This window comes from Phallusia mammillata, chromosome 6, assembly GCF_965637545.1.
Source record: "Phallusia mammillata chromosome 6, kaPhaMamm4.hap1.1, whole genome shotgun sequence".
NCBI classification, from domain to species: Eukaryota; Metazoa; Chordata; class Ascidiacea; order Phlebobranchia; family Ascidiidae; genus Phallusia; species Phallusia mammillata.
In genome coordinates, this window is record NC_137257.1 from 9,668,880 (window position 1) to 9,685,514 (window position 16,635).

A 16,635-nucleotide genomic window follows, 5' to 3' on the forward strand; every position below is an offset into this window, starting at 1 on the left:
GGGACCCATGAGTTTCTGCTTGCAGAAACAACTAAGGTTATAAAAGACAGTGACTGATATGGGACCCAATATAAAATAAGTGTCGGATGTAAATATATGTTAAGAAATAGGTCACAGTGTATGTGCAATGGCAATATGTGCTAAGCCACCCTTCCAGTTTTCTTTTTTCTTTTTTCTTTTTTCTTTTTTCTTTTTTTCTTTTTTCTTTTTTCTGTCTAACGCTGGTTTGTAACGCTCGTTTGGTAAAGAAAGAGTGCTTTAAATTTATTGAAATTCGGACATATGTTAGATATTAATCCAAACTTGGTCCACCTGAAGTTTGACCCCAAATTACCCAGCGGTTCACCCACAGGTCCCCGAAACGTAAAATTTTTAACGCTGGTTTGTAACGCTGGTTTGGTAAAGAAAGAGTGCTTTAAATTTATTGAAATTTGGACATATGTTAGATATTAATCCAAACTTGGTCCACCTGAAGTTTGACCCCGATTGACCCAGCGGTTCACCCACAGGCCCCTGAAACGTAAATGTGTCTAACGCTCGTTTGGTCAAGAAAGACACTGTAGGCAGAAGTCCCAAGAGAGTAACTCACTGGTTTACGATAGCAGGAGGGCTCAGCTTGACGTCGGACAGACGTTTTACGAGACGTCGTTTCAGTGATTAGAAATCAGCTGTTTTGCACAGCAATGCTATTTCGTTTTATTAAGTTATCACTCACATTTTCAGTTTTGGCAAAGGTTTCACACCTATGACGTGATTTAAACCTAATAAGCGTGCTTCGGTTTCGTATATGTCAAGCAAAACTTTGTTAATAAAAATAAAGATGAAAAAATAAACTTGACATTTTTGCAAGATAAATGTTTTTTCAAAAGCTCGTTGTCAGGTTGGCCGCCGCATGACCACGGGTTACTTAAGGTCAACTAGTAGGTATCACTAACACAGTTCAGAACTTTCTTTCGTCATAACGTAGCGTTTTTTGCAATCGATTTAGGAATCAATACTCAAGGCATGTATAAATTAGGTTAAACGGTGTTGTTGAACACCAAGGACTGCGTGCTATTGAAAACGGTGTCAAAAGGTCAAACAGTCCTTTGGCGTGTGCACCCTGAGAGGTTACTACAGGTCAATGGTACTCGTTTTGCGAAACAAAGTTAAATGAAAAACAATTTGTTATGTATACACTTGTAGCAAATTGCTTTTTAATTTAAAGTGTCTGTAACACAACTGTTACAGCTTTCTAGAAAAAAAATGTGTTTGAAACCTGACCTTGGACCACAATATCTGGGTCAAAGCAAGAGAATCAATTGAAATTATTTTTTTTGTTCTTTTTTAAAGTTTTTGTAATTATATGACAATAATAGTGCAAAAAGAATACGAACAAAATTTTTTTTATTGTTGGGTTAATGCATTCTAAAAATGTGTCCTTAAAAATCTAAAAATCACCGCAACATTTGTTTACCGTAAATCCGTACAAACACGCGTGTGGGGACCCATTCGTTTTTGTTTACAAAAACAATCATATGTGTAGATCAAATGATGTGTAGTAAATTGGTAAATATCGTATAGAATATATAAAATGGTAGTATATCAGAAAGCCACCATTCTAGTGTTATGCCCGCTTTTCGATTCCCTGGTTGTGTTTGCACATGATAAAACCCTAGTAAAAAAACAAATCAATGCAAATGCTAAAGGCAATGGAAAAAGTGTCAGTCGTTTGTGTGAAAAGTTATGCAAATTTTAACAGATCGCCACCGAAGTGACCATACAAATTGGTTCAAATATGATAATCCGTATTAATTTGAATATGTTGAATTTACGTGTTGTAGTGTTTGTTGCATTTCAGAGCATTCGATTGTAGATTAAATTTTTGACCCCTGTAGGACAAACTTAAGTTTTCGTATTCACGGGCCAACAAGGAAAGAACAATTTTTTTTAACATAAACAGTGATAGATGGGATCCTGTTTTTTGATCGTTTAAAATTTCGCTACAATCGACCTGTTGGTAAAACGTACATCACTTTTACCTAAAAACCATGTTACGCTAAGGAAGTAATTGGCATCCACAACTACTCAGAAAAACTACTCAGAAAACCTACCGGTGCTTCCGATAAATAACCAACACTCCTTTAATGCGCAGGGATTTCCCGTAAGTCACGATCGAATAGCAAGTCACAAACTGGCTATAGTGAATAATTACTTTCATAAAGAAAAGCCATTTGAGCCCATGTTGTTAAACCAGTAACTTTATACCGGTGTTCCACAGAACACTAGTCGATTAAACTAGTAAATTTCTTGTGGAATACCTGACGATCTTTAACTTTAAGGTACACCGGTTGAAAATCACTGCGTGTGTTTCTGTTGCATTTTTGTGTCAAAATTTACAAGTTAATTCTCAGCAACGACGTTTTACACATTTTCACTTATTTGTGTGAACCACATTTTTTCGTTTCCGTTGCCGAATACGCGATTATCCAACATCAATGCAATAACCCTAGTTTCACTCAAAAATGCTATACTTTGTGGTGTGGCCGTGTTGCGTAAAGACATTAAGAAAATCGTTGTGTCAGATGTTTGTCGGGTGGTTAAATACCGTTTTAGATGGTTCTATGTGAATGTAAATAAAAAGTAAATAATAGTCGAATCGAATTCTTGAATGTAAATCATAGTCATGTGGAAAAAAACCTAAATTTTGGACTTGCAGTCTTGTCATAAATGTAGTTGTTGTGATGCTGGATCTTAACATTTATTTGGATAAATCACTATCAGCATTAATCTCTCGTACATAATAATAAGCACTGATACAATTAAAAATTATCATTTTTCCAATGAGCACTGAATACAGTTAGCGTAATTAATAAAATCCTAAGCCTATTTTTGCTGCAACACGAAGGTATGGTCCCATAGGTCTGCTAACCTTGCCCAAAGAGTGTTTAAATATTGCAAAAGGTTGAATAATGTACTTTAAATGTCATACAACCCACTAAAACGCCCCCAGTGACCGCAACAGCATGTTTAACATTCTTTTCAGGTAGACTCTACGCAGGAAAGGCCACACTTGTAAAATTTGCCGCTGAATTGCCTTCGCTAATCTCTTGCGGGGTGTTTATCTGCCTTGGTTTATGCAACCTTTTGAGCACATGAAAAGGGCAGTGTAAAAAAACGAAAATTCGCACAGAATTGCTTAAAACCCACACAGCTTTGCTTATAAACCGTAAAATTTTGATGTTTCATGTTGTGAGTAGGTGTAAATAAGGAAGCAGAATTCGAGTTTTAGCATAATTTGCATAAAGATGCATATTCACCTGAATGCTCTGCTTGTAACCGATGAAATATTTTTAAATCCCCATAAATTTGGAGTTTCTTTAACGTCTGATACGAGTCCCGTAGAATAATCCATTGTTTCTTTCGGCGTCCTAGCTATTTTATGTAACCGTTTACCGTTGAAAGTTAGATGAATTTACAATGCAAATAAATTTGACTTGACTTGATATAACTTTTGGTTTACATTTAATTTGTCCCATTGATGCTTAGCGATTAAATCTACTTAAACGTTATCAACTACATAGCGGATTCCCAGTGGTGTCATACATTCAAACCCTCTCCGAATATTGAACTCATTCGAAACGGACGCGCTAACCCAGTGATAATATTCTCAATCACCAGTGAATTCACCTCACCCGAGAAAATTACGTCACGTTCCCACAAGGAGATTCTAAGGGGAATCCCCGTGCCGACAAAGATTTTCATTGTATTAAACCCGCCAATGAGAAAGTGACGAATTTGAACAAATAAACTATCAAACGACAATGGAGCAGATCAACTGAGTCAACGGCAAAGGCAGATCATTGGCAAACAACCTAGTCGCGACGCTAATTGCATTTCCACACAATAGTGTCGCATATTGCTCAGTAGCCATTGGCGCGCTTTTCTTAGGTGGACATTTGTCTTCGTAGTGATTTAATTTTTGGAGCGATTCCGTTTGCCAGATGTTGTTGTTTGACTGAGTCATTATCTTATGACGTCAAAGGCCTGGTTTAAAGACGTTTTTTTTTTCGAGGACCCTGACTCAAAAAAATCGTTGGTGGTCTGTCTATTGTTTACACTTGAACATTTTCCGGCAACAGGATGCAATGTCTGCCATTGCGTTAGAAAATAATGACTATTTTTGCGTGTATGTCTGCAGTCCATATTAGTTCATGTACACTTTGCCCCAAGCGCGCCCTCATTTTGGTTACTTACTTTGGTTGAAAATATGTTTTCTTTAAGGGCAGCTAACCTTTGAATAGATGAAAAAAATCGGGTAAAACAGGCCTAAAATTATAAGTTTGTTTAATTTTCGTTTTTGCGAAAAACGAGATAACTTTAAAGCAGTGGTTCCCAACATTTCGTTGACCGTGGCCCCCTAAAAGTAACTTTTGGACCTCGCGGTCCCCTTCAAGTAACCCTGTATGACCTGTGGCCCCCTTAAAAATGTAAATGGCAATCTCATGTTGGAATTCGGTATTAATTTCGACTTTAAACAGGTCGAATAGAATAAACAAGAATCCGTAATCGTAAAAAAACTCAACATAGACAAATAGTATGTGAAATAGTCAATTAAATTTGGGAATAAAGTTAAAAGGAAATGGATTTTAGTGGGTGTTTCTTGTGAATCAACACCCGTGGCCCCCCGGAAAACAGCTCGTGGCCCCTGGTTGGGAACCACTGCTTAAAAGAGTTTGGTTTATAACTTGCCTAAGTGACGAAAATTACAAAAGGTTTTGAAAGCATATACTTGGGAACACTATACACGGACTTGAAGAATAATTTTATCATAACGTCTGCATAATGTATTCTAAATGCACAAGTTCTTAGGTAGTTATGTTTATGATTAAATTTTGAGGACAGTTGTGTTGTTTGTGATAAACTCTTGCTCCTGAGTTTCAAAGCAGCATCGTTCAGAAACGTATAGTTTTGGACGACCATGATTTAACTTGTGCGTTTGTTTTTTCCTTAGCGTTCCAACGATGAACCCAAATCGAAGAAAAACGCTCGAAAGCACTTAAAACTTCTTCAGCAACACGAGATGCAGAGAATCCCGAATCGTAATCTCCATCCGAATGCCGCATCACCCCTATGCCGTAATTCTGGAGTGGAGTTGATTCATGCCGATGGTAACAAGTAAGTTAAAGTTGGTCATGCTTAATTGCGACAACCATATATCTTTAAAATAAATTCTATTTGAATGAGTTTGAAGAGACTGACGATGCCTGCATAGGCGAAATATAAAAAAACATATATATATATATATATATATATAGATTTTTAACAACTTTGTGTTTAGTGATTTTGAGTCTGAAACAGTTTGACTCAGTGATCGTGGATGTTAACATGCCTACTATTTGAGGCACATATCCACTGAAAAGCATTTATACTATACCTCTCGAAACATTTTTTGAGGATTTTTATGGGGGTTTAAAGTAGTGTTGCATGCACCAGACGGGCAGTATTTTTTTAGAAGTAATATATTTATGCTACTACACACTAAACGCATTACTTCAACATGGCGTATTGAAAGACCTCACTGGTGCTGTTTCAAATTAATTTGGCAATATCATGCGTTTGACAGACAAGGCGTTTTTTACAGTCGGTCTAAATCTAAGGAAAGAAAAAACATCAGAAAGCCAAGATTTTCGATGCTTTCATGAAAGAAATGAATTAAAAATTGTTTATTTCGCACCGCAACTGGTAGAAGAATTTTAAGGGTTTTTTGTTGGTCAGTCGACAAGTCTTTATCTGGTTTGTCTTGTAAATAGATACTCTAGTTAAAATGCGATGCTTCCTCCTACCTAGGTTCAGTACAGCTTAGGACTAGCATTTTTTCTCTATTTGCCTTTCCAAGTTCGTAAAAATTTGTTTAAATGCAGATTTAACATACACTAAACATACACTAAATAGTGAACACAACCGCACAATCATAATGCTAAGGCAAACAGTAACATACAACTATTTAAGTGAACGAACTGTTCGCCAAATGTGCAATTCATGCAATAATAACATTTAATAAAACAGTTTCGTTGAATTTGGGTAAATAATTTATTATGGGACGAAGTGTATTACTTGGTTATTAATCACAAAGGTTTTGGGAAGTTTTTTACTCCAAAAACTAATTACAGAAGGTAGACACAGTTCTCCTTTTGAGCACATCCAGCTCCAAGCGTTTGCAATTTGGGAACCTTACCTTTGTCCAATTACGTTCATTAGCGGAGCAACGAGGTTTTCCACTCACTAAATGCGGAACTGGCAGTTGGCAAATTAGCGCTAAGTTTATTTCGCCGTTTTCGGGTTCAACCTATAGACATTGATTTATTTTCCTAATTACTTGGAACTGAGACGGAGAAAGACCTACACCTTGTGACGTCAATGAGTTAATGTATTCGTTTAACTAAATTTAGTTAGAAAATGTAAAGATTTAAAAACGAACAAGGTCATTTTGGTGTTCAATTTCCGGCAGAAAACAAGCTTCAACGGAAGTGAATAAAAAAAGTCTTATTTCTGGTGCTTAAGTAACCTCGTAGGTCAATGTCTTACTTACGTAGGCCTGCAAATCAATAAAGTAATAATCAGAAGCTACGAAGCACAGGTCCTTTTCGTGATTTGAAATTTACACGCGTGATATTTTGACCTTTTTTGTCAGGTGCATTTCTTTAATTTGTAACAAGGGTGATACAAATCTGTTTATTTTTGGACAAGTCAGATTCTTCCTGATGGACTGAGCTAACAATCGTAAATAGTTGCAAAGAGAAAAATGTTTGTTTTGACGATATGTATTTGATGAACTGCATTTTAAAAATATAAGTAGATTTCACCCTTTTCAACCCAAATTTACTTCTTTTCGCGGTTTTGCGCAGCTTTGCATTGAATGAAAGCATTGTCATACAAAGATAATACCTAAAACATTGGAATAAAATTTGAATCTGCCACACCTAATGACCCTTTGGTTTATCGAGCTCCGATTGTTATAAAAGCAACACTGTCTGTGCCGCAATTAACTTAACCTTTGTACGCTGACAATTCTTAGGATAGAAAAAGATGTTATTTTGACAGTTACAGAGCGGGACCCTTATCAGGGCAACAAATTATTCCTTTTATCCGTGTTTTGCATCGTTGTTTGTTGGTCTTATGAATAATGCATGGAGGACGGCGGGTTAATGTCAATTTCTGTGGTTTTAAAATTCCTTTCACACGTAAAACACCTTTAGAGTGGCCTCTGTGTCTTCAAGAAATTGATTTCTTCCGAGACAAATAAACGAAAGATTTACTGCTGAGTGGATATCTTGCAGATTCGATTTTACTTTACTTCTGTTGATATGGTTCAGGTTAGGGCTGTAAATGAATAACCGAGTACCCGACCTTGATATACACCGGTTCGTTCCGACCTAATTAGAACCGGTTTCGTTCCGACTTAATTAAAACCGATTACGTTCCGACCCAATTATTAACCGGTTCTATTTAGACTTGATTACTAACCGGTTCCATTTTGTCCTGATTACTAACCGGTTCTATTTCGACCTAATTACTAACCGATTCTGTTCCGACATGTGCTAACCAGTATCCGGTTGTATGGATAAATCTTTTCCAAAAGGCGTAAAAATGTCTGATCACTAATACCTTTCAAACAATTTATATTTAAGTGTGTCGTGATCGCTGGTCTGCAAAGCGGAAAAATTGAATATATGTTAACTGTCCTTTAATGTGTTTTTTTTTCAAAAATTATTGTGATTTTAGTAAGCAAGGTTCGTCAGTATTTGTCAGTTTTTATAAACATCATAAGGATCGGTGCGGGACAGTGGGAATAATAGAGAAGTAAATACTTTTGACTTCAAATAAATTGTAAAACCGAGATAATCTATGATTGTATTGGAATAAGATTTAAAGAAGGACAATGCATGTATAAGCGAAATATAAATCTCGGACAAGTTTCGTGTTAAATAATTTTAAATCAAATGCATGTGCGTCTATAATATCAGGTCCCAAAACTATTACACTCAGTGATCGATGCCTACTACTGTAGGGACAGATCATCAGAAAAGCCTTTATATGGATGATTATAGGGATTTTGTTTATGTAGAGCTAAACTTGAAACGGGTAGCAAGTTGTGATTCAGTTAATGAAACTCGCATAAAGCAGTGGAGAATTTCCCAATCAGCACAAGCCCAGTTTAGATTACATGAAGTTATGGCTGTCATATCTCCTCGTTGTGGTTGTTGCAGTGTAAGCAAAAACTGGTAGTGACAAAACAATATGAAGAAATATACTTTTTATGTTTTTTATTTATGCTCTTATTATGCATTTTTACAGTACATTATATACACACCGGCGCACAGAAAATAGCTTTTTTGGGCAAAAACTATTGCAAAACGTTGCGGAAATAGAATCAGCGGTACAATAGATTTTGAGCAAAGCTTTAGAAACTCATAATGTTTGCATTTGACAGTAAACTGAGCACAGGTTTAGAAAATCAAGTGATTGTTGAAAAGGTTATTGTTAAGAGTTGAGCAATGGTGTTTCTGTATCCTGTATTGTTGCATCATTTTCGTCCTCAACCTCTATTCTTCGATTTATGGACGATATCAGCAGGGATAACAACAGAACAGCCAACGCATTAGAACCCATCCACTCCAACAGTTCTCCGTCGTTTAAACATGGTCCTTGCGACAGCGCCAATAATCAAACCGATTCCTGTTTAAATTCCGGTAATCCAATTGTTGACCAGTGTTGCATTTTTTTACATTTTCGTTTTATATTTTTTTAAAATTGTCATCCTGCAAAAACAGAACTTGCGAACGTCTTTAAAGTCTGATGGATGTATATAATTGACCTCCGCAACCAACATGCGTAATGTGGCCTGGAACTCTTATGTTTTTTCGGTTATACACAATGTTTTTAAAGGGGCCTTGTTACCTGCAGGTACCTTACATAAAAGTTGTCGCAATGTATCCATAGAACGCTTCGTATGAAATTGTACCGTTATTAAAGATTTTCTGTTCAAACTAGCGACACAGTCCACCTTAACTATAGACGAAGCGGTGATCAACATCTTATGACTGCTGGTAAGTTAGCAGAAAAACTCGCATTTGTTCAGTTTTTACATTTGAGCATATTGTTTCACAAGCGTCAGAAACTGTACTTTGTGCATTGTGGGTTCAAATGCCAATTTTAGTGCTTGCATGTCAACACTTGCGTCACACCGGTTTGCCTAGCCCGGATTAATAAAATTGTAACTGATATGTGACTCATTATGGGCACGTGATTCGACATTAAGATCAAATTTTGTGAATAATTTGTGAAATAAGGTTACAATATCAGGTTTTGAGCTGCTGCAATCGTTACAGCAAAACTACATGCAAATTTTGAACAGCAAATCTACATGAAAACATGTTTAAATGCAAATATTTAACGATAAGTCACGATGAATGTGACATGCAGGAAAGTAAAAATGTTAAAGCATCAGGCCAATACACGATGCAGACAGTGCACACTGTTTAGAAGATCTATGAACATAGGCGCCGAGTTTTGCAAAAATGCAAGGTGGCGGACGTAAAATATGCTGTAACTTTGTGTGACGTCACTAATGTTTGCAACCATAAGAACTCAAAGCCAAACAATGGAACGTTTGTCAAAATTTGGATAAAAACTGATGTTTGAAATATTATTTAGCTGGCAATTGCAACACGTTGCTGTAGCGTTTATCATTGGTTTAGCAATGTTCAAAAATGTTTCGTCAAGTTGTTGCTGCTTTTATCACTTTAGATAACAAATTATTACAACACATTTGAATTGTACACAACAATGGCCGACATTCACTGACAGACAATTGTGTGTTTGACGTCATAAACAATGAACTAACCACAACAAGTTGCAGTTTTATGCCACGTTTTGTGACTGAATCGCCAGCACGCTTGTTAAAAGGCAAAATTGTTGCTAATACTCAGTTGCTATATACAGATTTTACGATATTTCGTACGATACCGCTAAAAACTAACCAAAATTTCCACGGTGGCCGCCACCGTGCTTTGAAAACCCAAGGTGGCGGCGCCACCCCGCCACCTCCTACTCGGCGCCTATGCCTATGAGGTCTTAGTAGTGCAGATAGGGACGAGCGATAGGCCGTATTGACTAGTGTAGCCAATACCGTATTGGATAGTGTAGCCATGTCACCATCTGCACTGATTAGGTCTTTTAGAAAAGCAAACGTTTCCAAAAAACATTAAATTGCACACAAACTGGATTGACTGTAAAAGCATTTTAAAACCTAGCTTCTTTTTAAATTGTTACGTCGGGTGCAACCTCTAACTAAATTGTCTGGCAAAAATGTCTGTTTTATTTGTCGCAAGTCTCGTGCAACATTACTTTCAATATTAATCACAAAATTGCCTGAAACAGTTGTTACCTTCAGCAATTGGGTATTAAACGCCAAAAAAGAACAAAACTGCGAAACTTTTCTGCAAAACTCTATTCATCGGATTTGATACTGTTGCGTACGTTGGGCTTTCTTCTCTTTGTGCGCTTTGGTTTAGATAAGAGAAAACTTAATCCCGGTAAAATGTTGTTGGGTGGAATTATGGTAACGTTTCCCAGCTACTACGCGTAGTGAAATTCAGCTCTAAAAACGAGACAGTTTGCAACAATTTCTCTCTTAGAGTATTTTTATGACGTATCACTGAGCTGTTTTAACCCCATTTATGAGGAATTTGAAAGCAGCTAAGGGTTTTGGATTGTTTACACGCTTAGAACGGTCGCTAATTTCTTTAATGTGTATATTTGTGGTTATCTGAATATAACGTTTGTGGAAAAAACACCTGATTTTAAAATGATGACAAACCGTTGTATAATTTCAACTTATCGTTGTCAAGCAAGATGTAAACTATAGAGTCACATACATCTTTAAACAATAGCCGACCCTAGTCATTTTACACCATGCGTTTATAGTTTCTGTATAAATAACATGTTCAATTATACAAAGCAATTTAAAGTAAAACTAAATGTGTTTTTTTATATTTATCCTTGATGTGTTTCATAGGTCTGTTTGGTATGAAAGTTTGTTTTTTATAACAAAGACAACAGTTTGAGGATAACAGCTTGCTCTGAGTTTTAAAGGGTAGTTACACAATACTAAATTTGGCATACATTTTCTACGTAAAGAGAAGTCGTAATAGAGTTTAAAGGGAAGTTGTAATAGATTGTTCGTAATAAAGTTTTTGATCGTAGACCAGGCGTTGGGAAGTCAGACAGATTTCTCTCCAGTTGTTCTTGTTGCATGGAAACACTTTGGGAAATATATAAAACCAGTGCAATGGAATTTAAGTTGTACAAACGAAGATGGGCATTTCTTTCAGGAATATTTGTTTTACAGTTTTGTGCTGGAATATCGTTTGCAAGTTACGGACAAATCAACAGTTTCTACGTTCAGTTTTTCAACTCGACTCCAGGACAAGTAGATTGGATCACTAACGGAAGAAACATTAGCGCTGTATTTATTACACTTCCCATTGCCATTCTACTTTTCATGAACAAAATTGGACTGAAAGGACTTGTGCTAATAATTGCTTGTAGTTCCACGCTCGGTCTTCTGCTCGTTACCTTGTCTCTCATAGATCGATCGTTACTTGCTCTTATTGTACTCGGGCAAGTTTTTTGTGGACTTTCTGACACTTTGGGTCTGGCTCTGCCTTCGACGTTTGCTGTGCTTTGGTTTCCAGAAAATCAAGTTGGTACAGCAATAGCACTAAATGTAGTTGGATTATTTTCCGGAAACCTAATCGGATACACATTGCCTTCATATCTTGTGACACCATCAAACCAAACATCACGACCAAATAAAAGTTTAAGCTTGGATGATCTAGTAAAAGGACAGCTTCAACTACGTTATATGTACGGTTCATTTCTAGCTATATCTGCCGCTGTAACCATCTTGTTGGCGATTTTTTTCACTGATAAGCCTCCTACACCACCTACTGCGGCACAAGATCTAAAAAACAAGGAAGTGAAGGCACCGAGGACGGCGACAGAATTCTTTTCTGAAACAAAGCAACTTTTTATCACACCCTCCTATATTTTGATCTGTTTCGCTATTGGGTTAATTTTCCAGCTTGAATTAATTGAGAATATGTTCATGTCTGAAATCATAGCCGACATTCACGTCGCACATCAAGTTTCACCTTCAATATTAAGTGGATATATCATGTGTATGTTGGGTTCGGGCGCTATCATTGGCCTTAGCCTCGCTGGAAAGTCGTTGACCGTTTCAAAAGATACAAACTGCTTGCAATTTGCGGAAGCGTGTTGTTCCTTGCATCAACTGTGGCAATTGCTTTAAGTGCAATATACAGAAACACAGTGGCAATGTATGCAACGCAATATTTGGATTCTTAACCGGTTTTACTGTTGTCGTAATGTTCGAAATGACCACTCAGTTGACCTACCCGATTGATGAAACACTGGTCAACAATTGGATGACCGGAATTCAAACAGGAATCGGTTTGATTATTGGCGCTCTCGCAAGGGTCATGTTTAAACAATGGAGAACTGTTGGAGTGCTTGGGTTCCAATGCGCATGTGCGTTGTTGGCTGTTCTGTTGCTATCCCTGGTATCGTCCAGGAATCGAAGATTGGAAGTTGAGGACGAAAATGTTGAAACAAGACAGACTGCAGAAACACCGTTGCTCAACTCTCAGCAATAACTTAAAACCAGACAATTTGTGAAAGTTTTCGTATGCTTGATTCTATTTTCTGCATGTAGGCTATGTATGTATGTATGTGCACGCGTGTAAAGACTATACGGTGGATTTGCATAAAAAGGCAAAATGAAAATATATATCTAATTATATTCCACTTCTAATATTTTATAACATTCTTGTTTCTGTTTGTACGAAGCGACAACTAGGCTACCAGATATTGCGAGACTTATTGACACCGTTTATCTGAACAAGGGTTGGCGTTTTGAAAACTCGCTATAACCCTTCAGTAGGGTTTAACGACATTTTAGCATTTATGTATCATGCAGGAAAAGTAAAAGTTTTCACAATAAAACAAAAAAAGCTGAAATCGACTATAAAACATTAAAAAACTGAGCCTTGAGCAACTTTGCTTTCAATATTATTTGAAAAATTGGTTGAAACAGCTGTTATCTACACTTTGGTATCGAACGTCAAAAAAGTACATAACTTTTCTGCTAAATTCTATTCATCGGATGAGTTACTGTGACCTACGTTAGGCTTTTTTTCCGCCTTGTATGCCGTGATTTGAATGAGAGAAAATTTAATCTCGGAAAAGTGTTGTTGTGTGGAATTATGGTAACCTTTCCCAGCAACTACGCGTAGTGAAATTCGACCCGATAAACGTGACGACTTGCAACGATTTCTCTCTCAGATTATTTTTGTGACGTATCACTGAGCCGTTTTATCCCTATTTATGAGGAATTTGGAGGCAGCTTAGGTCTTCGGACGGTTTACACCAGGGGTGTCCAACCCGCGGCCCGCGGGCCACATGTGGCCCACAGGAAGGTTCTGAGTGGCCCGCGCGGTATTTTTCGAAATGACTTATATTATGAACCTTAGCGCCTGCCCAATTTTGCTTTATTTCTTTGTTAATAGAGTGATACACGACTGTTCAAGTTACTTTTATTACATCACAATGCATATTGTTACGTATCACATTTTCTGCATTGTTACGTCCACAATCTTACTCTTGCTTCAATAGTCAGTCAGTCAGAAATATGTCTTGCCTTATTGAGGTTCATCTGTTATCATATCAGAGACTCGCGCAAAACGCATTTAGCAGTGAAATATCTTCAGCACTCTGCAGTGATATAGATTACCGGTATGCCAAATAAGATACGAAAAGAAAGTAACGTTAACATAATATTCTAAGAAAAGTGGACATGAGGACAGCCATTTTAAGATTACAAATTAGCAGTAAACACTCAAGTGGCCCGCGCAATCATTCGTAAACCGCATGTGGCCCTTTGGCCAAAAAGGTTGGACACCCCTGGTTTACACACTTAAAACCGTCGCTTTTTTATCCAATATTTTTTGTGGTTACCTGAATGTGGGATTGTGGGGAAAAAATCCTGATTTTATAATAATAGCAATCCGTTTCATAATTTACAACTTATTGTTGCAAAGCAAGCCGAAAACTCTGAGTCACATTTTTCTAGAGTTCTTTAACCAATACCTTACCCTAGTCATTTTACAACATTCGTATGTAGTTTTGAAATAACACGTTTAAATTAAATGAGGCAATTCAAAACGAATAAATGTTTGTGTTTAGTATTTGCCCAAACTGTTTCTCGCTGAAATTTTCACTGCAGTATAATAAAAGCCACAAAAATATTCTGAAGTTCTCATATTAATACCTATAAGGATCATATTGTTTTAAATTGGACACAAAAAATACACACAACACAGAAGTTTAGCATCAGTTTTGTCGGTCTTGGATGTGCTTTATTACACGAAGACATCATAAATAATTAAGGATGGTTTAAAGAGTCGCGTTCCTTAAACGAAAGTGTCAAACTGCGATGACAGCTCCAGTGTGATCAAGGTATCATCTTTTTGCCAAATGCACTTGAATTATCATTTGGATCTTTTGTAGTGACGTGAATAATTGATGTAACCTGTCGCGTTGACGTTAATAGTGTGCAAATAGTTCTGCGTAAACAGTATCCCTGAAACTGTTTTATTTTGAGAAAGGCATACTGCTTTTATCAGGGCATAATGTCGAACAAGCTTGCAGCCTAAATATAGCTCAGCTGAGAATGAAAATGTATCACGGAGCATCAAATTTATATGCAGCACTTGCAAAAATATGCAAAGTAACATTACTCATGGAAAGGCCAAATTACAAGTATTGTTTTTACTAGCACAAAGTGTCGAGAACGAACCACGTCTCATTTTCCCTGGAAAGCACAGACATGGAATTGTATTGTTTCAGTTCATTAGTGGGCATGTGTAGTCATTTTATTTTAAGGCCAGCGTTTTTGCAATGATGTATTTGTGGGTATAATATTTTTACAAAACAGATCTACGAAAACAAATGTATTTAGGGCATGAGTGTTTTTCAAACACTTTTATGGGTTGCATTTTAACAATGATGTATATTTATGAAAATCAGGTTCAGGTACAATATTTAAAAAAAAAACAGTTTCTCCAAGACAACTGTTTTTTTATTACATTTTCAATTGCATTTGCTCTGCATAGCAGCTGAACAGGAAAAAGGTAATTGCTTATCCATACTCGCATGTCATTTATACCAGCATGACGCCATCCATGCCTTAATCTCATGAACCACGGTAGATCTTATTAGCTCGCCTTTGCCCTTTACATCGGGACATTATTAAGCTTGTGCAATCAATATCCTCACATATTAAGACCAGCATCCCAGACTTTATTGCAAACCTTCTGTGTAATATTTCGCACAGCCATAGTTAATGTGTTGACACCAAAGATGTACTCAATGACACATCACTATAGTAAAATAACGACGGTATCATCTCTATTAAAATGTACTAGCAGATAATACATTATATCAGTGGTTCTTAAACTTTTTTTTGATGCGACGCCCCTGGAAAAGTTTTCTGAATTTGCGACGCACCAGCAAATAAAAGTTAACGAGGAAACTTATTATTAAAGTTATGTGTATTGATCAACAACAAAAAGCCACGAAACGCAACTATTCTTCGACGCCCTTGGAAAACTGAAACGACGCACCAGGGCGTCGCGACGCACAGTTTGAGAACTACTTCATTATATTGTGCAAACTAGAATATCCCCAATACGCTGAGCTTTTTGCTACTTGCTACTTGCTACTCGTCCAGTGTTGTTGTGTTAAGCAAACAGTGTTTCGTATACTCGTTCTCATTACTTACCATAAACGAGTAATGACTATATTCTTCCTTAAGAACATTTAATGATAATACCATCGAGGTTACTGACGTAGCTCTTTGAAAGTGAGTGTTTCAGCAGTGCTTGCAGACTAACGGGTATAGGTCAAATAGAAAGGAAAGGGGCGAGAATTGTAATTTTCGCAAGTTATAGCTGTAACGCTAGATTAACGACAAGAGGCTGTGGGTACCACTCAGTATATAAAAAGTGTAATGGAGACATGATTGATACGCGAGGGTTTTTTAGGGCACGCCAAGTCACTGGGAGTTCATGAGTATATTTTGAGATAATTATCATAGTACGCCAGGCCTATTGAAGGCGTCATACCGAATCAGCCGGTCACCAGGCATTCACCATGTGGCAGGCGTAGGCTAGGAAAATATAGCCCCGGTGGGATTCGAACCCATGACAGGAGTCTTTCTATATGATTGTGTCGTGATCGCTGGTCTGCATCAACTCTTCAGGGCGGATCCCAGTTATTCATCTGTGTCTAAATTAATAGATAATTATTACGTTAGTTTGTGGTAGTTTATTGGTATCAAAAATGAATGCTCCTTTGCCTGTCTAATTATTGCTTATATACTAACGAGTTTACGCATCTCGCGGTCCCTCTGAAATGTCGTGGCGGACGCCAGTTCAAAACCGCTGTGTTAGAGAAAGGATTCTGCTCTCATCCTATTTTAAAATTTATAGGTACTCACAACCGTTGGAAAGG

At 37.1% G+C, this 16,635-nt stretch overlaps 1 protein-coding gene across 4 annotated transcripts in view; it reads left to right on the forward strand.

Moving 5' to 3' along the window:
- Nucleotides 1–16,635, forward strand: part of LOC145232266 (sphingosine 1-phosphate receptor 2-like) — a 38,150-nt gene that overhangs the window by 18,614 nt on the left and 2,901 nt on the right. For 2 of the 4 annotated variants that reach the window (XM_080096841.1, XM_080096842.1), the window contains exon 10: nt 4,994–5,157. In XM_080096841.1, coding sequence (XP_079952967.1) covers nt 4,994–5,157 — 164 coding nt within the window. Of the gene's footprint in view, nt 1–4,993; nt 5,158–5,320; nt 8,749–11,392; nt 11,547–16,635 lie in introns of those variants that run through there. The other 2 variants (XM_080096843.1, XM_080096844.1) reach the window with 2 other exon arrangements.